General features: G+C 39.1%; 1 protein-coding gene across 1 annotated transcript in view; it reads right to left on the bottom strand.

The window, feature by feature from the left end:
- Positions 1-7: 7 nt before the first annotated feature.
- SKIC3 (SKI3 subunit of superkiller complex) overlaps positions 8-27,136 on the bottom strand; it is a 31,265-nt gene continuing 4,136 nt past the window's right edge. Inside the window, exons 6-30 of the mRNA XM_061347812.1 lie at positions 26,664-26,739; positions 24,572-24,712; positions 21,553-21,651; positions 21,354-21,462; positions 19,467-19,607; positions 17,875-17,976; positions 16,895-17,028; positions 16,156-16,242; positions 15,963-16,066; positions 15,728-15,854; positions 14,269-14,448; positions 13,344-13,468; positions 12,671-12,924; positions 9,420-9,522; positions 8,745-8,921; positions 7,643-7,787; positions 7,397-7,475; positions 7,209-7,270; positions 7,031-7,087; positions 5,844-5,912; positions 4,818-4,892; positions 4,076-4,217; positions 2,150-2,243; positions 1,498-1,575; positions 8-206 (exon numbers count right to left, since the gene is read on the bottom strand). Of these exons, the coding sequence (XP_061203796.1) occupies positions 8-206; positions 1,498-1,575; positions 2,150-2,243; positions 4,076-4,217; positions 4,818-4,892; positions 5,844-5,912; positions 7,031-7,087; positions 7,209-7,270; positions 7,397-7,475; positions 7,643-7,787; positions 8,745-8,921; positions 9,420-9,522; positions 12,671-12,924; positions 13,344-13,468; positions 14,269-14,448; positions 15,728-15,854; positions 15,963-16,066; positions 16,156-16,242; positions 16,895-17,028; positions 17,875-17,976; positions 19,467-19,607; positions 21,354-21,462; positions 21,553-21,651; positions 24,572-24,712; positions 26,664-26,739 (2,959 nt within the window). The remainder of the gene's footprint in view (positions 207-1,497; positions 1,576-2,149; positions 2,244-4,075; positions 4,218-4,817; positions 4,893-5,843; positions 5,913-7,030; positions 7,088-7,208; positions 7,271-7,396; positions 7,476-7,642; positions 7,788-8,744; positions 8,922-9,419; positions 9,523-12,670; positions 12,925-13,343; positions 13,469-14,268; positions 14,449-15,727; positions 15,855-15,962; positions 16,067-16,155; positions 16,243-16,894; positions 17,029-17,874; positions 17,977-19,466; positions 19,608-21,353; positions 21,463-21,552; positions 21,652-24,571; positions 24,713-26,663; positions 26,740-27,136) is intronic.

Below are 27,136 nucleotides of genomic sequence, written 5' to 3'. Positions count from 1 at the left end.
AGGCTGGTCAGACAAAATAAAAAAATAAGGTTACTCTCAAGAGATTTGTCCCATAATGCTTTGAATTAGGCAGATGCTTACCTTTGATACTTTCTTGTATGAGTCCTTTCTTGAAGTAGGCTAATGCTATCCCCACAATGCCATCAAACTTTGTTAAGGGTATTGATGTATAAACCTCAATGGCCTTATCACACTCGCCAAGGGCACTGTAAAAACAAAACCAGACACTGGTATGAAGAATGTTGCCAACATTTGCTATAATTCAGAGCAGCTGTCCTTGTAGACAAATATCTTCTTTTCTACAACAGTCGTAAGTAGACAACTTACAACTTGCTCTGGAAAGAGCAAGATTAGGACATGAATGTGCAATATTCCTCCTTCTGTTATAGCAGTTACTCTCTCCAACTCTCTTTTGCATGAAGAATAACTGATATCAAAAAAGTCCTCCCCATCTGCATGACAGCTTTATGTGAAGATGTCACTTAATGGTTAACACAAAAGAGTGGGAGAAAATAGAAAAGGAGTAACATGAAAAGGGCTAATCAAAGTATGCATGCACACAGATAGTCGAGTGTACATACAGACAGACATACAGCATTCTTGTTCGAAGATCACTGTGGAAGAAATTATAGGATTGTGTTTAACAGAACTAGTTATTAGTTACTGGAGCCTTCCTCTTGCTTAAATGGCACACAGGAATTACCACACATACAGCATGGATGTGAGACTACAGGAAACTGAAAAGTTGCTTCTAAAATCTTCCCTGAAGTTAAAGAATGAATTACCACAGCCTAGAAATTCTAGTGTCATGTACAAAAACTTCAGAATATATGAAGTTTTCCCAGAGACCTGACATCTGATTAGCAGAGCTTGAGTTATATCAAAGAGAAGTTTGAAAATCCTCATCTGTTAAGACTTGCATCCTGCATTCCCTCAGAACCAGAAGGGAATGGCAAATTCTGAGTAGAACTGAGAATTCTGAGTAGAACTGCAGAAGAGAGGGTCATAAGCGGGTCACATTCATGTACACAATACCCCAACCCCACATGCTTCAGGTTGTACAAGTCAGTACACATTCAAATTGCAGGTAGAAGTGATTTTAAATAAACCCTGAAGCAGCTATTTTGTTCTAGTTAAACCCTTACATATCTCAACTGTGGACTCTAAAAAAACCAATTTATTCTGGAGACCATAAACCAGCTACATTGTGTAGACTATGTTAAGGCACTTAAATATCAAGGTAAGGATAAGGGAATCACTGACATGTTACGAACTATGAAAACACTGAGCAATTCCTTGCAATCTGACTTTTTTTTTTTTTTTTTTTTGCTCATTTCTGGAGCACATAAAAAACTTCAGTCAAACATGTCTACAGTTAAATGATGTTTAGTAGATTATTTCTAACAACCACTTTTTGGCCTCCTTCATGATCTGCATGACTGTATTGACTATATCCAAAGCTGAAGTCAGAGGCTGCGAAAATAAGCCAACACTTACCACAGACACCTGCCATAGTTTTGCATTGCTGTATTATATTTCTCAGTATCAGCAGAGTTTTTCAGCAATGAAGCTGCCCTGAAATTAATGACAATAAAGAATGATTACCATCTGACTATAACACACACTTTGACAACAGTTCTCACAGTGGACAAATGTTTTAATCAGAAGCTTTCCTATGCTAATTAAGCACAAACAGAGCCCATTTCACTGCATCAGCAAATATATCCACCAAACACATTCCTTCATCATGTCCACCTACCATTTGAAAAGAAGGGAGAAGATAAAAAAGCAAAGCCAGAGCCCAATCACCTCCATTAACTAGAATGAGTAAAGACCAAAACTAAAACTCAGCTTACCAGCCTCCAAAATTTCACTTAAATCCCATAGAGTGAATTAGCTAAATGTCCTGGTAAGACATGGACGACTTGGAATGCCTTTACTTCTCCACTTCTGCATTCTGCACTTCTAAATTAGATGTAAGAACATCCCCACACCTTCCCTCACAATGCATTTAGTTGAAATCTACTCTTGAATTGAGAAAGTAAGGTTTACTAAAGGAAAAGAAAAACCCTTAAGTTTTTCAGATGGTGCATGGAAAAAGAGATCAAGGAGCTTGTATAAGTAAATTTTCCAAGACTGTGTCATTTACCTCTCATAGGCATCTGTTGCCTGCCTTTTTAGATTCAGGTGCTCATTCAAATAACCAAGCATCATGAAAGAACATGCATCATCTGGATTTCTTTCTAGAAAATCAGAATTGACAATATAGAGAACATGATCAGAAAGATTACAAAATTATTACAAAAACATTGCTACACCGATGCTACAATGTACACATACACAGGAAACATTCTGCCAAGTGCCTCTGTCCGTTGCTCACTGGAATCACTTTGGCACGCTGCAGGCAAATACAGAAGAGATACAAAGACCTACAACATCGCACCAGGTTAACTAAAAAATGTTTAAAATGTTAAGACACAGGATTAATGCACTCCATGGATTTTAAGTTTTAAAACATGCAGTGTTTTGGGTTTTTTTTATGAAATAGGAAACTATTCAGCTCATACTGACTATAGTAAAACACTAGTAGAATCTTACACTTTATTTTTAATTCTACAACTTTGAAATATTTATTAGTAGCTAAGGTACATATTTTACAGCTGTCATCTCCGACTTTTAGCCTTTTTTCCCAGATTAAGAATGATCACGTAGGACCCTCCTGCAGTCCATTTAAGAACAGGGATTGGACAAAGAAATATGTTCTCGCATTTTCAAGAACCACAGAACAGTTTGGGTTGGTAGGGACCTTAAACACCGCCCAGTTCCAAATCTCCTTCCAGTAGACCAGGTTGCTCCAAGCCCATGCAACCTGGCCTTGAACACTGCCAAGGATGGGACAGCCACAGGTACTCCCGACAACCTGTGCCAAGGCCTCACCACCCACACAGGGAAGAACTTCTGCCTAAGATCTCATCTCAGTCTCCCCTCTGTCAGGTTAAAGCCATTCTTCCTTGTCCTGGCCCCACAGGCCCTTGTCCAAAGCTCATCTCCAGCCTCCTTGTAGCCCCTTCAGGCACTGGAGCTGCTCTAAGGTCTCCTGGAGCCTTCTCTTCTCCAAACTGAACGAGCCCAGCTCTCTCAGCCTGTCTCCAGAGCAGAGCTGCTTCAGCCCTCACAGCACCTCCATGGCCTCCCCTGGACTTGCTCCAACAGCTTCACATCCCTCTTGTGTTGCTGCCCCAGAGCTGGATGTAGGACTGCAGGTGGGGTCTCCCCAGAGTGCAGTGGAGGAGCAGGATCCTGTCCCTCGAGCTGCTGCTCACACTCTGGGGATCCAGCCCAGCACACGGGGGTGGTTCTGGGCTCTGTATGCACACTGCCAGGTCATTGTGAAGTTCTTGTCAAAGAAGCAATCTCATTTTAACATTATCTCATTTTAACATTATCTCGTTAAGGAAGTTATCTCATTATCACATTTTAAATGCTTGCGCCTTATTTTGTAGCTCTCAAAAACGAGCAACAATTTATTCACCAAAGGATTTATGTAAAGTAATGGATGAAGATTTAAGAAAACCCATTTGCTCTATCTACATTCCAGGCTAGATATATACAATCTGACCCCATCAGTGAGGCCGCACTGGCTTGGAACCATGCGCAAAAATACAGTTCATCTCCTGCTGAAGGTTAACAGAATCATGTGCTTGAGGTTATGGAGTTACAGAGCATCTGGGAGTAGGCTTCTGTCAAACATCATGGCATGGGGTAGAGGAGGTAGCATGCATATGGACACACCTGAAGGAAGTCTGACAGCAAACACCCAATGACAAGTATCACAAGGCTTTGGTTCTTACTTTGGCTGGTCTTTGAAGCAAAATCTGCTGGAATGAGCCAGCAAACAGAATTCATACCTACTTCATATTTTTGTGGTAATAAAAATCAGTGCCCCAATTACCCTGTTTTGGTTCCTTTACAGCTCAAAAGCCTCTCCCTAACACAGCAAGATCACTCTTTGCCAAAATTAGTACAGGTGCATCTGTTAATCTTGACAGGTTAGTAAGGTATTTAAATCACCTACCTGTATATTTGCTCAAGACCACCTGGGCTGCTGGAATAGCATTCATCTGAACAATGTTGTACAGATATAGTTCAGTGTTTCTGTTGCTTTTATCCTGCAGCGTTGAACATACCCAGTAGGCATAGCCTTTTGCTCCCTCAGTCTCAAGAAACAAACAAAAAAACCTGGATTCATTAAAGCTGCTCAAGCAACAGCAAAATAATTAAAGATTATAGTAATAATTCTGTGTTTCAAGGCACAGTCTTGCCTAAAAAATCTGCATCAGTGTTAAGCAGGAGAAGAAAACAAAAGTTAACTTGTCCTTTGGGCAAAGAGAATTCTTACATAAACATTATCACTTCCTGCATCACTGGAGGGATGACAGAGGAAAAGCTGTAACAAGAATGTGAAGGCCTTCACTTTCTTACAACTAAGGGCACTGGCAATATCCTTGCTCTCTCCTGGAATAGTTACAATTTATGCCTTTGACCTCCTTCCAATTCTGTGGGATGACAAGAACGTCTTTGCATGACTCATGAAACTGATTTCTTAGACCATTTGGAATAAAGCATTTAATAAAGTAAACGCCTGCTAATCAGTGGCAGCACAAGCCAAGAGCAACAACATGGAAGTCAGACTCTCTCACGTGGTACACCATAACTGTTTCACCATTTGCGACATGCCTATTTTTTAAAAATTACATCACCAAAGTAGAGATATTAGATATACAGAAACTTCAGTACAATAAAACTGTTACACTTACATGCATACTGAGTTCAGTTGTGTGCCTGAAAAGATCCATAGTATCATAGCTGTCTACTGTCTCTGCAATAAGAGCCTACAGAGAAGCAAGTGTTGCTGTAGTCAGGTACTTCAAAATTTATGACATTGACAAAAAACTCTGCACACATTACATCATACACATCTGAAGCATTTAACATGAAGACTCTTTCTCTCACACTCTCCAAGAAACACTGGTTTTATGAATAAGCCAAATACAATCAAACTGCACAAGCAGTTTCTAATGTATCAGTACTTGAAACTCAGTCTTCAGCTGCTTTGTGTCTCTTAGCACAACTCGTAACATGGGACAGGAGCTGAATTTTGACATGTGATGGTGCTAGGTTCTCCCCCAGAATCCAGTTTCTATTAGATATCATTAGCAGGTCAGCAGCATGGGATTATGAAGCACACCTACAGTGATCATTGAAGTATGAGTCACAAGTACTTCTAACTATTCATGGATGGCCAGGAGCATATGCAGCCCTCACTGGTAAGGAGAAGGTAACTGTCCAGGAAATAAGAACTGCTTTTGTCCCAGGTACATTACAGACTTACTTTTTCTAACAGTGGTGTTAGAAAGCAGGGCTGACAAGAGAGATAATGCATGCCAGATAATGAGCTAGTGGTACAGGTGAAGCTGAAATATCTAGCACGTTATGAAGATGGTGCTTCGGTGGCAACGGTCAATAAAAAGCCTCAGAGTACAAACAGCAAACAGTGATTGTTTTTTTAATAGCTATTGTCTCACAGAACTCACAACATCAGTGAGAAAGACATTATATAAAGTACCTGATGAATGTAGCTCCCATGGTATGGAAACAAAGGGTCCCATCCACCCTCAGGGGAGGCAGAAGCTCCCTTAATGTAAACATTTAAACACATTTACTTAAAATGTGTTATTTTCAAGAACACGATTAAGTGCCAATTATTAGGATGGAGTCAAAGTCTTCTCCTTGACCAAAAAAAAAGGCTCGGTGCACAGTTTCAGGAGTATTTATCACCTTACCTGCCCTATCCAACACAGTAAGTAAGAAGGCTCCAGAGACTGTGCTATCTTGAAGGCTTCATGAGCTTGCTGCAGAACCAAAGACAAGAGAGTTATTGACCTATCTGTCATAGTAACACAGCACTTCTGAATATACAGAGGTATTTACATGCAGTAATATTGGAAAAGATTTCATATACACAATTAGGTCACTATTAAAAACATGTATCATGCTGCACAGAACAATACATTGCCTAGAGAAACAAACCACATCAGCCTTACTAACAAAGAACAAAAAAAAATCATTACAAGAGTAAAAGTTTCCCTCTCTTTCAAATATTCTTCCTTCTGACAACAGCAAAATAGTTCAGCAGCTAGAGTAACCCCTGGATCAATTAATGTTTTAAAATCTGACTCCTGGAGGATCCAGTTTTGGAAATTTGTTTTTTCTTCACTCAGAGAGTTAAAAAAACATATTTTCAAAATGGTAGAACTGGTTACCACGACAAGTTATCTTTGCTCTATGGACTGCATATATTCAGAGTTCCTCCCTCAGTGTAGCACAAGCACTAGTAATCTTAGCAGTAAGTAGCTTGTAGCATCAAGTTATTTTTATTAAAAGGAATTCTGATCTTCACATTTTCAATTACATAAAACTTGGGTAATTCTGACCAGCAAATAGATTAGGATATAGTTTTAGCTGCATGAGAAGTTTGGACTTCACTTAAGATGTTCTATAATTTTTCTCCAAAGAAACTCTGAAGGCTACACAGAATTACAGTAAATCGTAAATCTGCCAATGAGCATGAAGTAACTACCTGTGGGAAATCCAAAAAAATTAAACTTCAGTTTGTGACTTACAGCTAAAAGTTCCTGGTCAAACCTGCTGTGCACTGCTTTGACTAACCACTTCTCAGTTCTCCCAAACGCTTTTCATTCCATCCAGTTGCTTGAAAAGCAACGTTACCAATTCAGAAGTTTCCTTCCAGAGCAAACATCTAATTTATTTGCTTGCCTCAAGTGAGGTACAGGTGCCAATTTCTTTCAAAGAAAGTACATTTTTTGCATCTGAGAGAGACATTCTTCACTGTTTGCCCACACTCCCACCCCCATAAACCTCCATTAAAATGGCAACCAAAAAAAAAAAAAAAAAAAAAAAAACGGAAAAGGAAAGGGAAACTATATATGAGGATAGGGAAGAGAGTTACCTCAATATTTCCAGTTGTCAGATACAAAACCCCCAAGTTGGTCCAGGCAACAACATTCTAGACAGAACAAATGAAGTTAAAACCAATGCATTATTACTATATTCAAACATAACACTGCATCAGGGGAGAAGTTTTAAATGCCCACTTGAAACAGATGGCATCTGCCTACAACACTTACGATTTTCTCAGCTTGAACAGATTTGATGAACGAATGTTGAGCAAGAGCATAATTCCCAATAGCTGGGGAGGTAAAAAAAAAAAAAAGAAAAAAGTAGAGATAGATCTAGCTGATTTCATAAATGCCATTAGTCAAGTTGCCTTCTAATTTAGGATATTATTGAGCTAGGGGTTTCACTGAACACTTACCACTACAGGAAGCAACCACACCAAGTGCATTCCAATAAAGATGATTTTTGCTGTCAAGCCTCACAGCTTTTTTGAGACACTGGAAGGAAATCAAATGTGGATTATCACCATTAGAAAAGCAAAAATTAAGACTTCATGCACTTTCTTATTAAGAGATGTAAGTTTTATTGAGGACAAAAAGATTATGCAGACAAGCACCAACACCAATTTAAATTTTAAAGAATGTAATGGCAAAACAGGCAATACCTGTAAAGACTTCTCTAGCAGTTCACTGATCTCATTCATATCAGATCCCACCGCTGTGAGGTGCTCTGCTTGTCTATAATAATTTATTCCAAGATCACACCATATGCTAGGCAAAGGCATCAGTTTTAAAGCTCTGCCATAACACCTACAGAAATATGAATCACAGAAGCATTATTCCAAGCCTTTCTGCATGAAGAGCAGAAAGCTGAGAAAACATTCAAATAAGTGCTTAAAAAACCTAAACCAACCAACCAAGCATAAATACAAACAAAAACCAGACAAGAATGGAAAGCAACAACCCATTTTCTGTCAGCCAGATACCTTCAGAGAATCTTTTCTGGTCTAAAGGCAGTCTGTAGTGCCCACCAGATACGAAGCCACATATGTGCATTAAATGCATATAATTAAATGCATATAATAATGCATAAATTGCAGCATATATGCTTTTACTTAAAACAAGCACTAGTCATTTTTACAGTTAACCAGACTTCCCCCAAGAAGCATCTGACTTCATGTATCATGGCTGAGATCTACAAAGCAGCTGAATTTCCTGCCTTACACATCCAATTGCACAAAGCTCAGAGGAAGAGTCACAAAAGAGGCTACAGAAAATATTTTCTACCATCATGAGCCAGAAACAAGGAATTTCCTCTTCCAGTGTATTCTAGACCCCATAGGTAGGGAAAAAAAAAAAAAAATCAATGGCATTTTTGTAAGAAAGGAATACAGACAGAAAGCTTAAAGTACTATCTTGGACTTTATAGTCCTGGGAGAACTGGTTAGCAACTACTGCAACCAATCCATTTGAAGAGGTGTAATTTACTGAACGAGAGGCAGCACATAGCCATGCTCTGGAGACAGAAACAAGGAGAACAGCAGATGCTAGACGAATTGTTGAGAGCCACTGTGGCAATCCTGGAAATATACTCTGAAATGAGTAAGGTAATTTGGAAGAAGCATGAGACTCTATTTACCACCTCATTAATCTTTGCTAAATATGCAGGTGTTGACAGATCAGCATGCTCTAGAAATGGTCTAAAACACTTGGAAGTCTATAGAATCTCAAGATGCACAGAAGCCTGAAATAATAAAAAAATATTACCTTCCTCCCAGTACAAGCAGCTCACTTTTCTTCAGCCTCCGTGTGGCTGCATTTTTACCCAGAAGGGATCCTAGAACTTGAACATACACTTTAGATGGTGAAGCAACATGCACGCTAGTACAGGTATCTCCAAGCAGTTTCCAGAGGCAAGATACATCAGGACGTTGCTTTGTTGCCCTGTAATTAATGACACAGAAAGCCCCAACAACACACATTCAGACACCTCATTATACTTTGCTGAAACAAAGTTTACAACTTCAGCACAAACTCTAATGTTTGTTTAATCAACAAGCTGTTTGTCTCATTTTTTCTTTTTTTTTTTTTAAATTATTGTTTTCTCCCTATTCAACTTACGGGTCTAAAAGATCAAAAATAAAGAAAAAGCCCCTACGAAATGCCAATATATCCCAAGTTTGTTGGGACTTAGTGTCAGTTCTGCAAATTATCCATTATCTGTTAACATTGTAAGCTGACTATACCCAATTTAGCATTTCAGCCTAAGTCCAGAATGTATCATTCAAACCATTTCCAATAACCACATTCTTGCTTTCAGATTAGAAGCCTGATCTATTTGTTTTAGTTTACTGGAAATCCTAAGATACATAACTCTTATTCTTCTGCCTGTCAACCCATTATCCCAGTGGACGTTAAAAGACTTGGGCATTTAGTACTAACCTTGTAAAAAATTCAAGAGCCTGCTCTATGCAATCCATAGCCTTTCTATCAAAAAAGTTATCAAGGGCTGATCTTGCCAAGCTCAGATAGCATTCACCAAGTCCTGAAAATAAAAGAAAATATCCTCTATGAAAAGTGATGCTTTTATGATCTGCTTGATAAAGGAGGTGGGGTGGGAGGATGGAAGCCTGCTCAGTGTTCTGCTTGATATAAAGATTTATAGCCTGCACAGGTCATGCCTAATTCAAAAGACTCAAAGTGCCCATAATACAGACCTTGCTTTTAATCTATCCTGCCAAGTGTGAACTGTAGAATAACTTGGATATTAAAATAAACCAAATAAAGTATTTGGTTTATTAAATTATTATTATAAAATAAATATTATTATATATAAAGATATTAAAATTATGATTATAAAATAAACCAAATAAAGCATAAACCCCATAGCATTTAAGCTTTGGGTTTCTCCTCAAACATTAAGAAAACCCCTCCTGAGAAATCGGCTCTGCACTGAGAAGTCTTTGACAAATACACCAATTTTCAGTCGACACAAGTCAAATAACATTTCCAAAACACAAACAGAAGAAACAATCTTACAGTAGGCTAAAGGGAAAGCCTTCTTAGAATACTTGAAACCAACATTATTTAATCCTATTTATGTAAGAATTTACTTCATATGATGTATGGAGTCTAGCTGGGATGTAGTTAATTTTCCTCACAGCAGCCCTCATAGTGCTGCGCTGCATATTGATACCTAGCAAGGTGCTGATAACACACCAGTGCTTTGTTTGCTGCTGAGCAGTGCTCCACAGCATCAAGGCTGTCTCTCCAACATCCCTCCCCCCACCAGTAGGGACACCTGGGAGGGCACACAGCCAGGACAACTGGCCCCAGCTGGCCAAAGGGATATTCCAGACCATATGATGTCTGCTCAGCAAAAAAAGCTAAGGGGAAAGGACGGGAGTGGCGGGGGTGGGGAACAGGGACGGGACACATGACACATTCATTATTACAGTATTTGTCTTAGGTAGAAACCACTACGTGCACTGAAGCTCTGCTTCCCTGGAAGTGGCAGGATGTCACTCACTGATGAGATAATAAACATTTTGTTCCCCTTTGTTTCTGTGTGCAGCCTTTGCTTTTGCTTTATGAAACAGCCTTTATCTTGACCCACTAGTTTTTTCCATCTTATTTTCTCCCCAGCCCTGTCCTGCTGAGGAGGGAAGAGTAGCTTGGTAGGCACTCAGTGCTCAGCAAGGCCACCAGGTATGAAAATAAAGGCAACTGTTAAAAAGGAACTTCATTTAATGACCCAATTTCTAGCATTTTGGAACCAACAAGGTAACTAGTTAACTGCTTGATTTATACTGTTGCTGGCACAGCAGTGATTCTGTCTGGCAGTAAGTCATGGTACAACTACCATTAATTATCAGTATTATTTTCACAGTTCTGAAGCTGCCTTCCTCATGCCATCACACCCTCTACCTAAACCCAAGCTATTCATCATGCAGTCACGTTTTGCAAGATCTTATCTTCCCCCCACAAGGTATTTGTTTTGACCACACAAGATATCCCAAGATCATGAGCTTCTGAGATGCCAAGAAGCAATGTATTCTAAAACCAAAACTGATCTCATTTCCCAAAGTTATATACTAAAAGATATGCTGGAGCAGAGGCAGAGTAAACATACTGTTTAGTAACACAAAAATAAAATACATCAAGATGATGTATTCAAGTAACATCAGTATAGTTATTTTTTCACCTTCTACACTATGCTTCCAACAACTCTATTCCAAAACTAAATCCATCTAAATAGATCAGAAAAGAACCAAAAGAACACTGATATATGTTTCAAAGAATTTTAAGAAGGCCCACAAAAGATAGCACACCAGACTACACATTAAACAGTCCTAAGAAGGCAAAGACTGGAGGCTCACAGGAAGGTCTGGAGCTAATAAATCAGAGATTAGGATGAAAGGGATTATGAGAGAAAATTTAGAAGATTTAAGAACACAGAGTAAGTATAGAGGCAACTATAGGGGGGAAACACTGGTATCATGTGCTTACATCCTGTCTAAGCATTTTATTCTAGGTAATGCTGTCAGGAGTCACCTATAGAAACCAGAAAACCCATGTACACACACACACACATTTCTATACAACACCTCTGCAAACTGCAGCTGCAGTCAGGTGTTGCCTTCTTACCCAACAACTAGACAAACTCTCTATCGCCAATACTCTTGAACTCTTATCATGGAGCTTTTGCCATGTCACTTTAGTCTCGCAAACTCCAAGTGACAAATTTATATATGAAGAGGTGGATGTACAACCACCTTGTACCGCTTTCCAGTAATATGCATACTGTTGGAATAGTAACCCAACAATTCTGACTTAGTCTTACAAGAACAAGCCTACATTCACCCCAAAATCAAAAGGCCTTATGCACAAGGAAAGAATACTCTCTAACCTAAAAACTCATACTGGTACCAAGCAGCAAACAGCATCTATTTCAGATGGATGTACGGAGTGAGAATGACTAAACACTAGGGGCGGAGAGAATGTGAACCAAACAGTTATTCAGTGGCTACCAAAACGTTATACATTCCCAGTATCATGTATCTTAAGAATCACAGTTCTAACACCAGAATGGAGTTACAGTTCTATTTCTCTCTGCTCCCAGCTATATACCAAAGACCTTTACCTAATGCCACCTCTAATACTTGTGAGACCCCTCGGTATATTTTACTGATATTGTTCATCACTTGAAGGAGCTCAGAGGTGTCTGAATCACCAGGATTAACAAAAAAAGTGAGGAACACATGGTCAGGAGCAGCAGAAAATGAGTACAAACACACCTCTTCGAAACAGCAGCCTGACTCCACGGCCTGTTGAGCCAGCATCTGACTGCTTAGCTAAAACTAAAGCACCATTAGCTGGCTTCATCTGTCTATCTTCAATTCATCTACCCATCTGGCCTGGTAGCTACACAGGACTAATAACTTTTCATACTTGCTTGGGGGAAAAAAAAAAAAAAAAGATCACACCCATCCATCATGATTTAAGAGCTCTTCAGACATTTGCAGGCCACTACACACTAGCTTTCATGTCGGGGATCACAATGGTCTACCCACCCAAAATCCCAACTCTAATCCTTCCATGCAGGAAAACCTCAATACACCAAGAACCTTTCCACAAGACTAAGCACCACAGTGTGTAGACAAAGTTAACACTTTCAAATTCAGACATCTTACCTTTCAGCGCAGGCACATAATCTTCTTCACCCTTTAAAATTTGCTGATAGGTCGCTATAGCATTTTCATATTTCCCTAGAATCTGCTCAACTGCTGCAGCTTTGTAAACGCTGTACACGAGCCCTGGGTTCAGCTCACTTGCTTTCCTGAAGGATTTTAGAGCTGTTGAGTAGCTACCTCTGTTCAAATAAGCCTCCCCTAGAGACTCCCAGCAGTTGGAATCCTTCGGATCAGCCCTGACAGCTGCCTGCAGACTGAAGATAGTGTATTAATGATAGATATTAATTTGCTTAAATAAAAGGTAATACAAGTTAATATAAACAAATTATTTCCTTGCATTATATAAACACAGCACAGTAGTGTTTTCATCTTCAGAGCACATTATATAAACTTAAACACTGTACTTACTCTCGACTCATTATTCAGTGCTACACTATGCTTGTCTATTCCTGTCACCAGGCTTGTTAGTACAGAGCACTGCCATGGTGAAAACACTACACTGTACCAATTCTGAAACTGAAGATAGACACAGCGTGCTCAGACCCATTTCCCATTGTTTAGTACAATCCATCCTACAGTCAGCTAAATTACTTCCAAACTTTGCTAGATCAAAGCCTGTTTTATTGGGGTTTATAGAAAATGACTTGAACCAATCAACCACAAGTTCTCTTACTCAGCCACTGCTTGTGACGGCTGATCAGTTCTCAGGTAGTAAAGTCCACGATGAAGCCAGGCCCATTTTGCTGTACCAGGACTTGCTCTTTCAGTTACTTCATTCAGGATTGACAGAGCAGTGTCCTAACAAAGCACCAAAATATGCCAAGTTAGCAAACATGTATAGCGGTAAAGAACAAAGTTCTTAAAGAATACTCTTAATCCAGCAAACCATTAAGCTGTCCAACCTGTTGATTACTGCTATGAAGAACTGTTAAGGAAGCTTCTTAAAGGCTGACTGGCAGATTACAGGAGAATATTATCACATCTAAAGATGTGATTATTTCTTACGTACTTGTCTCTGCAAATAGACAGAAGCTTCCTGTAGTTTTGTAGAAACTATTATTTTATTTTTAAACTAGAGAAGGATGTAAGTATTTGCAGCAAGTCAGACGCTTAGATACTTTCCAGATGTTCAAATGACATCCACAAAATATGGGTTGTTTTCTTCCTCTATATCACAGGCTAAGAATTTTTTATATAATGCCATATGAAAAAGTATTTTTCAATTGTTCCAATGTCTTTATATGCTTTTCCTGAAAGCGGCAAGGTGGAAGATGGAGAGAAGAAGTGGTGCAAATTGAATATATAAAGAAAACTGAAGTCTTCATGCTCCCTACTGAAAAAATCCTTCATCTAAATCACGTAAGTGATGACTACCATGCTATGCTTGCCTCCCCTACCCCTATCCCCAGATAGATTTAATTTGGAATCGGAAGCATAAAAATTAAGCAGGTCCAATTATGAAAGCTGCTAAGCAATGACAGAGCATCTGTTTTTAGAACTTATTCTCAAATACAAGGGAAACATCAAGTAATTCCTCAAAGAGCAGGATTAACAGAAAAATGAAACAGCAGTAATCCAGGGCCCTGAATGTACAATACCATGTCTCCAAGTTCCACACTTAAGTCTACAGCTCCTGTTCCAGATTCCTCATCGGTTCCATCCAGTTCAAAAGCCTTTTTATAGCAACCACGAGCTCTACTTTTGTCTCCAGCAATGTCTCTGTAGTAGTTACCTAAATAACGAAAGACACTTCCCAAGTAGCTGTCCAGTTTTGCAGCCTGTAAGGAAATATGAACACAGTGTAAACCAGCATTTTAAAGGATTATGCTAACGGACAGGTACAGCTATTGCTCAATCTGGGCATCAATTTATGTAAGGTCCTTCTGTGATATGTATGAGAACACAAGCTTTATGATTTCAGTGATTACCCGAGCTTTAAATATTTGCAGAATCTGCTACAAACCTCATGATACAAAGCATTTTGTACATGAACTACTAATAAGTTAGTTGTGCTAGGAGAAAACAATTCCTTTCCGTCATTTCATATTCTGCTCCATTTCAACCACTATGTTCATACTCTTACCATATTACATGACAATTATCTCCAGTAAGTTCCTTTTTAGCTACTTGGCAGATTAATTTATATTTAGGAAAGCCAGAGACCCAAGCAGCTGAAAACAACGTGAACAATAGTAATAAAAAAAACCAACCCACTGAAAGTAGTGTAGTACCAAAATTATTGTTCAACTACATTCTCCAGTATACCCTACTGCTACTGAAGTGCAAACAGTAGGCAATAATTTGAGTTGCCAATACCTATCATGATTTTATATGGTGAGTTTTATGTACGTATGTTTGCATATATATATATGCATACACACATATACATACACACACACATCTGGAGTCTTCCTCTGTATACTTCCATGCTCCAAATAAAGATGCCAGACTAAATCTTTTGGATTCACATTCTTAACTACGTTCAGAGAAAAAGCCACAAGCACCACAGCCCCAAAGATCAGGTACAGTTAATAAACTGTGTTCTGCAGAATTACTTCTATGGATAGACACTGGAACTCTAACACCATTTTCATCATTTTTCTTGCCTCGTTTTTTTTTCCAATCTGAATTTTGCCCTTCCCATTTCAAAATATCTTCAAAGATCTACACTGGTTATCTAGAGGCCTTCACTTCCATCAAGAAAAGAAGACTCAGAGAATCACCGCTACTTCTGGCTAAATCAAAGGCCTCAAGAAATAGACAAATAGAGGAAAACAAAAGCAGGGAGATTCCAGGGAATTGCACAGCTTCCTCGAATGCCTTCTGACACACATGAACTTGGTTTACAGGCTCTTGGAGGCTTGTAAATTGCAACAAGCAGAGTCATAGAGTCATAGGTTTGGGTTGGAAGGGACCTTAAAGATCAAGTTCCAAACTCCCTGCCATGGGTAGGGACAAATATGTTCAAGTCTGTCATTCTGATCAGCGTATTTTCCATATTTGATTTCTCGTACAGGAAAACACTAATTCTACATGAATAGTTAAAGTAGCCTTTACCTTCAAGAACTGAGTGAGTGCTTTTCCTTTGTCTTTTCTTGTGTCATCACTCATGAACCAGTACGTGAGCCCCAGGTACTGATGATACTCTGCAGTTTCAGCCTTTCTTTCAATAGCATTTAGAAAACTAAGGAAAAGGAACAGAAGACAGATCAGACAAGTTCTTGAAAGTGCGCAACAGTATTTTCTGTCCTCCCCTGACATTTCCCTACTAGAATAAAGAAAAAAAGTCTACCTTCTTTCTGCCTGTTCATAGTTCTTTTGGGAATAATGGATGAAACCCTCTAGAGCATGTGACTCAGCCAGGTCAGGGTGGGACAACAAAAGCTCTTGTGAAATCTGCAAAAGAATGTCATTCTTCCTTAGTTATTTCCTCTATGAGAACAAGAACTCCACTTAGTTTACAGGAATGACAATACAGCACTAACCTTTGAAGCTTGATCCATTAAACCTTTCTTTAGGTAAGCCTGACCACTGATAGCTAAAAGCACTGGATCACTGTTTGCATCCACGATCTAGAAAAACAAGTAATAGACACAACCAAGTTATTCTCTCCACAAATTAAGAAATCAAATGTGTCAAACGCAGACAGACTGCATGAATAAAAAAAAAAAAAAAAAAAAATCAGACAGAATACCCTTGAGAAGCCTTCCAACAATTTTTATGAAGAACAGGGAGAACACTGTAGAGAGCAAGGACAAAGGCACCCAAGACTAAACAGCCAATAATGACACTGTGATACAAAAAAGAGGGGAAGCAAAGTCTGCTTAAAGCTTAGCCGTTTGATCTTAAAAGTAATATGCTCTTGTTCATGAGGAAGGACAAGTGAATGAAGGATGCAGGGAGTAAGATTACAAAAATAATTCAGATTACGGTGAGCAACAGCCATAAAACTAGCAAGAACCCAGCAGCGCTGAGCAAGACCAGACAAGGTCAAAAGTGACAGCTTCTAGAATTAGAACTGTGAGTCAAAAGCAGATGTAGAGAAGACTAAAACAACAGAGAAGGAAGGAGTGTTTGGATTACACCATAATTGCTAGGAGCTGTCTAAACCACACAGAATGTAGAAAGGAGGCAAGGGGAGAAATACACAGCCTGAGTTTTTAGTACAGAAAGATGATATCACTTTAAAAAAAAAAGTATATATGTTTTAATCAATGAAAATACCTGCTCAATTGCTTTAATGGCTTCTTCTGCAGCACTGGCATCATCTATTTTAATCAAAGCTTCTGCTTTCAGCTGGAGTATAAGGTTCTTCCACTGATGACTAGGGCCCTCAGATGTTCCAAGAGCCCTGAGAGCTGTATCAAGAGAAAAGTTTCATCAAGTAAAAACAGAAAAAGAAACTATGAAGAGCACCACTGTTTCCAGTATCTTTTAAATCTTGATAATTGCAGTATTTCACTCAAATAGAACACCAACAAATAGAACCAGTTTTTGACTGCTGTCCCCCATGATGAAGAAATCATTCTGCAAAATTTCTATCCATTCAAGTTTAGAAGTTAAATCAATTTTAGAAAGGTCCTTTTAGAAACTTGGAGAGGCTGTTTGCTTTCTAGCTGCTGGCCATATAAGTGGAATGCTACTTTTTTCTGACCTATGTTCTGAAGAAACAATCAATAGACAAGTTGTTTTTCACTTCATTGTCTAAAGAAAAATTATTACTGAAACTACCTGCATCAACAGCATCTTTTAGTAAGGCACAACAGATTAACTTATACCTTGCACTGAGAAACAAAATTGTTCTTTTTATTTGTTAGATTGTTGTGCCAACTGTATGCTGGGCTGCATCCCCAGTAGTGTGAGCATTCCATCCTGCAGTGTCACACACGGCTCTGGGGAAACAACACAAGAGGGACATGGAGCTATTAGAGTGAACTCACAGGAGACCACAGAAATTCTGTGAGGGCTGAAGCAGCTCTGCTCTGGAAATAGGCTGAGAGTGTTGTCTCTTTTCCTGAGACTAAGCAGCACAAGATGCTTTTCAGCTGTTGCAAAACAAGAGAAGCAGGGGACACCAGCGTAAGACTGCATAAAGCAGAGGACTACGCTGTCAACTCAAATCTACCATGCAGAGGCCACACTTGGCCGCACTGTATGAAGTGGTGTGCCCCTGCAGTTAACTCTTTTAGCTAGTGAACAGTTACCTTGATTGCAGGACAGGACAGCATCTCTGTGTTTGTGCAGTTTCATCTGTGCATCTGCCAAATAACGCCATGCTGCTGGACACTGGCTTGTCTTCTGCAAACCTAATAAAAGAAGTTTTAACAAGGCAATAAAAAAAATTGTTTAAGGCTGCAAAAACACTGAAGATGCTATACTACCATATAATGCCATCAAAACATATTATCAGATAAGAAGACATGCAGTTAATTTTTAACTTGAGTCTTATTTTAAACTGCATTAGACATATGGGGTTTCATGCAGTAAGGCAATGACTAAAAAGCATGTTAGCTTCTGTTAGACTTCATTTTGCATACAATCTTAGATATACAGAAAAAAAATGGCAAAAAGCAAGAAAATATACAACACTGGTTTAAGGTAACTTTTGTTTCAAAAATAAAAAAAACCTTCACTTTGATTAGACATGAACATCAGCAGCCTGTGTATATTATATGGATTTTACTAGAAACCAGAAAATGCATACAGAACTTCCAAGACAGCAAAAAAAAAATGTTGACAAGAGTATTTGACTGAAACTTTCTAATAAACCCATCTTAACTGAAGATTCAGTAATATAACTGTATTTGAGTCTTCTGAGACACATATATATAACCTTGAAGATTCAATGCCTAAAATGCAAATACTTGGCTCACTGGGAATGACATTGTCTCCAAATACTATACATTTACAATATTATACCAACACCCTTGCCCTTCGCATTCTCACCTTCATGAGCAGAGTATTACATGTAAAAGTAAAAATCAAGAAATAAAATTATTTGGGAGATGAATCTTTTGCCAAAACTAGGATGTATATTTTTGTCAAATCATCCAAAGGCAATTTGAGCCAGGAGAATTTGCTTTCCATGGAAGACTTTTTCCCTCTTGAGCACCTGAAATTTTTATTTTAGATTTTAGGTAAGACATATTATTTCACTGTGGGCAAGTAACCATAAAACACTGTAGAATATTCAGAAATCAAATTTCAGAAACAATCTTATTCTAAACCTAGGTGAAAAAATGCAGGATATCACAGCATAGCCTGACTGACTCATAACTACTTAGGTCCCAAATGTTTATTTACCCAGCTTTCTCAGTAAACTGCTTTGAATACTCCCTGGCTGACACAGTTGAAAATGGAGACTACTTCTTAAAATGATGTAACTTTAAAGAGAAGTCATCCTTGTTCAGATACGGAAATGCAGTAACTAGATTAGAGAAACTGTATTATGTTTTACTTCAGAAATTCCACATTCCTTCATTAATTGTTATTGCTGTATTTTCTGCTTCATCTAGGTATTTCCCCAATAACAGTCAGATTAGAAACAAAGTTTACAGTTGACCACATGAAAATATTACAAAGCTGACTACAACAACAGATTTCAGAGATGTTAAGACTTAAAGCTCTATTTAAAAAATATTCAATGCTCAGAGAAAGTGACGAGTATTCTTTTAAAATCCACCTGATCTTGGAACTGGCAAAGTACTATGCAAGCATAAGATTCCCAAAATATCCAGCATAAAACTAGCTGGTGTTTAAGTTACAGAGTACTTATACTGCTTTATTAAACATTTACCTTCAGTAAGACTTTTAACAGCTTCCTTGTATTTCTTTTCTTGGAGGCTTTTTACACCAAAACCAATAATGCTTAGACCACTACTTGGGTCCATCTCCAAAAGCTTAGAAAAACAGCACAGGGCCTCTTCAGACAAAGCACCTGGTTTCACAAAAAGAAGTATTCCATAAGAGTTTTAGATAGAAAAAAAAACCCAACCCCCCAACAAAACAACAAACCACAGCATAGTTTATCTACATCAAAACACCCTTATCTTTTGAGCTTAAAGTAACAAATTTATTAATTTTTTCCAAAGGTACTACGTACTTATCACTCTTCACCCCCAAAACAGACCCCCAAAATATGCAGTAATTTAAACAGCCAGTAGCACCAAACAAAATACACTTTGAGTCTGAAACCTGAATTTCTAAGCACTCGTGTTAAATTACTACAGGTATACTTCCCTCATTAATAGAAACTAATTCCTTCGTAATCTTTTCCACATAAGCCCAGCTAAACACCCGTGTCAAAATTGGCCATGTATATATTAATTTCCTTCCAGAGCAGGCCTACAAATTCACTGTGATAAGCTTGCTGTAACAGCCTTGCTGCGAACCACATCATTTAATGCATTTGCTTAATTTTAAATGATGCTACTAACTTCTTATGCTTGTGTTTAGTTGTGATTGTAGATCTGGCTGTCCTTGCTTAAAGCAACTGTTGTGACTTGCAGCAACAAGTGTTTGAACTATTCTTAAAATTACAGATACACTTGCCTTTGATTTATATTTGGTAAAGGTGACTAATAATGCATCTGAGTTACAAGCCCACAAGTTTGGGACACAGAGAACTATGACATGGTTGGAATGACACAGATATAAATAGCTTTACTTAAAACCTAAGCATTATCCTTCCCACCCCAAGATGGCTGTGGGATGGTGAGATGTTGTCAGAACATTGGTATATAAAGAACTGTGCGAACCAGATCCTTAATTTTTTGGAAATCAGTTTCTTCATGCTTCTCCGAAACGTAAAGCATTCTTATACGGAAGTGAGGGGCCAGGCCTCATTTGTCTTCATCCTTTCCAATCAAAGTGAAAAACTCGCTCCTGTTTTACATTGCTATATTATTCCATGAAGCTTACCTTCAAAACTGGAAAAGGCATTTTCTACCTAAGGTGAAAGCTCTATTTCTCTTTACATAAACCAGAGGGGGCTTGTCCCCCATTTTCTTTCCTTGTTTTAAAAAGAATTAAAACCAAATTTTGATGCCTTAAACAATAAAATGAAAACAAAAAATTTGGTAGTTATCTTTGAAAATGCTGAGAAACTGTCCAATACTATCACACTGTTGTTTAGTGACCTACTGAAAACAACAGTTGTATACTTTCAGATCCCTGCACTACTGAACATGTTGTGTTTTTTTTCTCAGAAATTCTCCTTTTCTACGTAAAACAAAATATTTACCCAGGTCTGTTTATTCCCTATTCACCAGGCATTCTTTTGAAGGAAGTTTCACACAGGTTTGATTTTTTTTTTGCCAAGAGAGATTTTCTGTGTCAAGAATAACATAAGTATAGCCCATCCTCACTCTTAGAGCAGTGGTTAACATTCTCCATTGCCTCTTGTAAGATCTATTCAGACAGATCACTTCAGAGTTTTGTGAGGCATTCTTTCTTTGCAATTGTATATTGCCAGAATTGGACTTAATTCACATACATTTTTTTCCCATTTACAGTCATCACTTAGTTACAGAGCTAGGAAATACCAAATCACAGAAACAACCACCTTTCACTTACTAGACAGGCAGAAATATAATATAAAAGTAGGGTAAAAACTTGTAAAAAGATTATCACAAAACTATAAAATAATTTAAGCCCCAAAACTGTATAAACCCATCCTACTCACCTGACTGAACAAAATGCAAGCAAAGCACTTCTAAAGGATAACTCACAGAAGGATACAAAGCCATCATATCATTACAGGCTTTTTCCAACCTAGCTGCTTCATGAGGAAACTTGAAAAGGAACAAAATGAATAGTTATTTCTGTGAATTATGAGAATTAAAATATTTCATCTGCTCACTGATGAAGACAGATACCCTTACTTTTGACAAGCACTGAATGAAGTCCTTGTAAAGGTTTTGGTGGTCTTCACCAGGAATGGTGTCAAAAGACTTCAGAGCATGTTCAAATGCAGTCACAAGCTGAAATAAGAAATAACTATGAGTGCAAGAAACAATGACTCATAGACCAGAATATTTCAGCTGGAATGGTCCTGCAACAATCATACAGTCCATCTAGATGAACTACTAACCACTTCAGAGCTGATCAAAATTTAACATGTTATTAAAGGCATTGTTCAAATGCCTCTCAAACACTGACAATCCTGTTCCAGGGTCTGAACTCCTTCTTGATAAAAAAATGCTCTTGCATGTCCAGTCTGAGCCTTCCCTGGTGCAGCTTTGAACTATCCCCACATGTCCTGTCCCTGGATCCCAAGAAGAAGAGATCAGCACCTCCCTCTCCACATCCCCTGCTCAGGAAGCTGCAGAGAATGTCACGCTTCAGCCTCATTTTGTCCAAAGGAGATTAACTCAAGAGTCCTAAGCCGCTCTAAGGCCTTCCAGCCCTCCCATAGTTAGGTGGACAGTTACATGTTATTATCTGTATCTTACTCATTATGTTTACACTAGTACTGTGAGCAGACAAAGTCACAAATCTTTATTCTGAAGTAGTACTCAAATATGATCCAAAGCACACTGTTTAGTGCAAGACGAAACAGTAATATACTGTTTCGTAATATAAGATTGGTACAAGGAAGTCAAAATTTGCAAGATCATAGGTTCTTCTTCACACCTAATCCAACATTAAAAGAAAAAACAATCACAGAACCATAGAATGGTCTGGGTTGTAAGGAACCTTAAAGCTCATCTAGTTCCAACCCCCTGCCACAGGCAAGGGTACCTGCCACTAGAAAAATAAAGACTTTGGTACCACAAAACATATGTTACTATCCTCTATGTTTAGCTGTTAGCCCTTTCCCCACTCTAGAAAGTAGTCTTTTATTTCTTGACTCCTATGTATTAATGAACACAGGCACTGTAGAGTGCAGGCTCCCAAACAAACATGCTAAACGAAAAGTTGACCACAGCTTGTCATAAGTGAAATACTGAAGAGGACACTGCCTTCAATGACACATCCTTCCAGATTCTGGTGCTTTACTCAAAACTGCAGTAAAATAAACTGCAGATTTGCACAGGAATGGCAATCCTCATATTTATGCAGCTTTTCACAATTTCTTGTCCCCCAAAAGAAAGCAGTGCTGCCTGCACTGCTCGTATCACAGCTATCTAAGTCAAATATATATATAACAGCCAGTAAGTCTAAGTGTTTTCCTTCTCAAAAAGCAGAGATTCAGATTAAATTCTCTGGTGTCTGAATTAATTCTTTAACCCTTCTGGAGCACCACTACCAACCAGATCTGTAATAGGAATTCTACCCTACTGAAGAAGGTTCATCTTGTAAGAATAGTTAAATCAGATAAAACTAAATTAACTTTGACCATAGAAAACACAGGCTCAGTATAAGCCACGATAATCATTCTGTTTGCTCCAATTAGCTTTGATATTCTCCTAAGCTAGCTTAAAATCTACAGGAAAGAAGACAATTTGAACTAAAGCACTGCTATTTAGGATAAGCACAGGGTATGAAGAAATTGAAAACCAGTACTACCTGTTCCACCCACGAGTAAAGTAGGAGGCAGTTTTTTCCTCTGAAGAATACCTGTATTGGTTTACATGGCAAGGTTTTGGTAGCAGGGAGGTGAGGGGGGCACTACATGGGTAGCTTCTGTGAGAAGCTGCCAGAAGCTTCCCCCATGTCTGATGGCCCCAGTGCAGCCAGCACCAAGATGGACCCACTGCTGGCAAAGGCCAACCCTGTAAGTGACTTCAGTCACTTCAGAGGTAGCACCTCAGAGATAACATATTTGCAAAGATGGAAAAACTGCGTGTGCAACTGCAGCCAGAGAGAGAAGTGAGAATGTGCGAGAGCAGCAGCCCTGCAGACCTAAAGGTCAGTGAAGAAGGAGGGAGGAGGTGTTCCTGGCGCCAGAGCAGAGATTCATTCCCCTGCAGTCTGTGGTGCAGACTGGGGTAGATCAGGTATCTATCTGCAGCCTAGGGAGGACCCCATGCCAGAGCAGGGGGAGGCTGGAAGGAGGCTGTGACCCCATGGAAAGCCCATGCTGGAACAGGCTCCTTGCAGAACCTGTGGCCCCATGGAGAAAGGAGCCCACAGTGGAGCAGGTTTGATGGCAGGACCTGTGACCTGGTGGAGGACCCACACTGGAGCCATCTCTGCTCCTGAAGGGCTGCACTCTGGACAGGACCCTCACTGGAACAGTTTGTGAAGAGCTGCAGCCTGTGGGAAGGACCAGTGTTGGAGAAATTGGTGGAGGGCTGTCTCCTGTGGGAGGGACCCCACAGTGGAAGAGGGGAAGAGTGTGAGGAGTCCTCCCTTGAGGAGGAAGGAGCGGCAGAGGCTGTGAGTGATGAACTGACCACAATTCCCATTCTCGATCCCCCTGTACCGCTGAGGGGGGAGAAGGTAGGGAATTCATGAATGAAGTTGAGGCCTTGAAGTAGAAAGGAGAGGTGGGAAGAAGGCTTTTTTATGTTTTGGGTTTATTTCTCATTTGCCTATTCCGATTTTGATTGGTAATAATTTCCCCAGGACAAGACTGTTTTGCCCATGAATGTAACTGGTGAGTGATCTCTCTCTGCCTTTAGATATACCCACAAGCCTTTCATATTTTCTCTCCCCTGTCCAGCTGAGGAGTGACAGAATGGCTGGGTGGACTCCTGCAGAATGCACAAGGCAGTTAATGAAGGAGTTCCAGGACAACTTCTTGGATTTAGGCACCTTACTCCACCTAAGGCCTACTTCAGGCTGCTACTTCACTATTTCTGTCAGAAGGTAAAACCACCCCTTTTCCTGAGAAGTTTAGTACTATTGAACATCAATGAAACAGTCACAAGATTTGCACCATTTTTAAGTCTCTGCTTGGTCTAGCTGCACTATACACGTGTATGTATCTAGATGAGTGTGAACAATAAACATTACCAACTGCTCAGTCTTCTTATCCTGGTACTGTGTACTGTCTTTCAGTAACTGGATCATCCTTTTCCAAAGCTGATGAAGTTCTGTATTTTCTGCACCTTCCTTTTGCTTCATGTTTATTAGTTTCTGCCATGTTTCAGCCACCTGTTAACAAATGAACCACACTGTCACACTTCAAAGACCTGGTGGCCTGATACAAGCTTTCTAATTACTGTCAACAATTCCACCCTAGGGTTGGCAATAGAGTAACACTGAAAGTAAGGACCCAGATTTACCGGCTTTCTGCTTAAAACATATACCCAAAGCAATAGGTGGTACCTATTGTGGTCCACATTCTAAGGTACAGTAAATAAGTGAGTCTACATCAAGGGTATGAATTCTGACTCTGGTTCCTGGAGGAAGTAACAGTAAAAACACACCTAAACAGTTATCTGATAAACTCTGAAATGGAACCTTTGTTGGATCTGCAACAGCAGTCCATGTTGAAATTCCACTGTGGAAAAAATAACAGAACTGAGAAAGAGGCAACAGTACCCTCACGCCTAATTTGCAATTTCCTGTTGAACACAGAGCAAGTCTGCCTTCATATGCTAAACTACTAACATTGTGTTTAGTTTCAGAAACTAGTATACACAGAGGCTTCAGAGCCAATTAATAGTCTTGAGTCTAATGCTAAGTGGTATGTGAATGTTTTCATTTTCCACTATTGAAGAAAAGGAGAGGAGATGACTTGGAGTAAAACCATGCACCACCTTGTAAGAAACCAATCTTTTTAATGAGTAAGGAAAGAGTGAACAGCAAAAATATGTATCCTAAAACTTATACTGATTACTTGTCCTGGGTTCAGCTGTAACAGGTGTTTTTCTCCTTCTCAATAGCTGGTGAAGTGCTCTGTTTCAATGTTAGTCTGAGAACAATGATCAGACTTTAGTCTGAAGTAATGCACTGATGTTTTAGTTGTTGTTAAGAAATGCTTACCCTGATCAAGAACTTTTCAGTCTCTCCTATTCTGCCAGTGAGGAGGGGCACAAGAAGTCAAGAGGAAGCAGAAACAGGACACCTAACCCAAACTAGCCAAAGGGGTATTTCATACCACAGCACATCATGCCCAGTATATAAACTGGGGGGAGTCACCCAGAAGGCCCAGATCACTTCTTGAGTTGAGCTAGGTATCAGTCAGTGGGTTGTGAGCAATTGTATTGTGCATCACTTGTGTTTATTGGCTTTTTGTTTTCCTTTCCCCTTTTAGTTTTATATTATTTCCCCTATCATTATTATTATTGGTGATAGTAGTAGTAGTTCTGTATTACAACTTAGCAACCAGACTGTTCTTATCTCAACCCATGGGCATTACATTCTTTTGATTCTCCTCTGAGAGTCAAGTGAAGGAGAGGAGTGAGCGAGTGGCTGCATGGCTCTGAAATACAGGTGGGCTTAAAACATAAAAGTTACTGGAGAAGCTACAGACAATGCTACTGTTGAACTGTTCAGACATTTAACAGCTCCATCTTGCAGTAAACTGACAGGACTATTTCTGCAATGGTCATGCTGACAGGGATTTCTAGAGTGCTGGGTGGCCTGTCCTGGAGTAGCTTTGCATGTCATTACTGCTGTACATGGACTGCAGTACATAATGCACAGGTAATCAAGTTCAGGTTGTGTAGAAATTCCACCTTACCCTCTGTCATTAAGTATCGGGAATAATCTAGGAAGGGATCACCACACCAGTGAAAGGCTGATCAGATACCTAGAAATGGCCAAGCTAGGCAAAGAACACCTAACTTACACATGTAAAAGTGTATTCGGGATAATGCCTGACTTCTAAAAATAAAACAGAAGAATGATGTTCTACCATTTCAGCCTGTATACTATACATTCTTTGTCAAACTTTGTCAGCTTAATGGATTGCATTCATGTCTTACGCAGTGAAAAAGAAAGCAATACAATTAAAATCAGCTCTTCCTGATTGTGGACCACAAGAAAATCTTGAATGGTCTGTGGCCACAAAAAAAATGGGGATTCCTTGATCAAAAGTACTTAGTTCTGATTAAATGGAAATTTGTTTGAAGAGAGAAAGCAAAATTACTCAGCCTACCTCTAAGTATTTTTTTTCTTGATGATATAGCTCCACAAGCTTCGTACATACATCACACCATTTCTGCTTGTCACCACTAGAAAGAAGAAAATCCCACACAAACAAGCTAAGTTTTCCAGCAGAGTTACATTTGTTCTGAACTGCACCTACATGAATCAGATGACATACATTCCGCCATCTTAAAGCAGACAAAAATAAGCTTAGTTATTTATGTAGACAATGAACTATGAGAGCTGAGTGCTTCGAGGCAGAAAGTTTAGACAGACGACATAGTATAACAGAATTTTCTCAACTGCTGACTTTAAGTACAAGTTTTCCAAGAGTTTTTGCCTTATCAGAAGGGACAAGATTAAGAAACCTTATACAGGTACAGACAACTTTAGTAACAAGTGCAGAACCCACTGACATCACAAGGCTTTAAAAATAAAACAACTCTATCTTGTGTATCAGCAACAGTATTCACTGAAGATCTT

Source organism: Neopsephotus bourkii, unplaced genomic scaffold, assembly GCF_033783945.1.
Source record: "Neopsephotus bourkii isolate Nb327-2 ecotype Australia unplaced genomic scaffold, CSIRO-AGI_Nbou_v1 NB_327, whole genome shotgun sequence".
NCBI lineage: Eukaryota > Metazoa > Chordata > Aves > Psittaciformes > Psittacidae > Neopsephotus > Neopsephotus bourkii.
The sequence above is the reverse complement of the archived record's forward strand: the minus strand, read 5'-3'. Positions and strand labels throughout refer to the sequence as shown.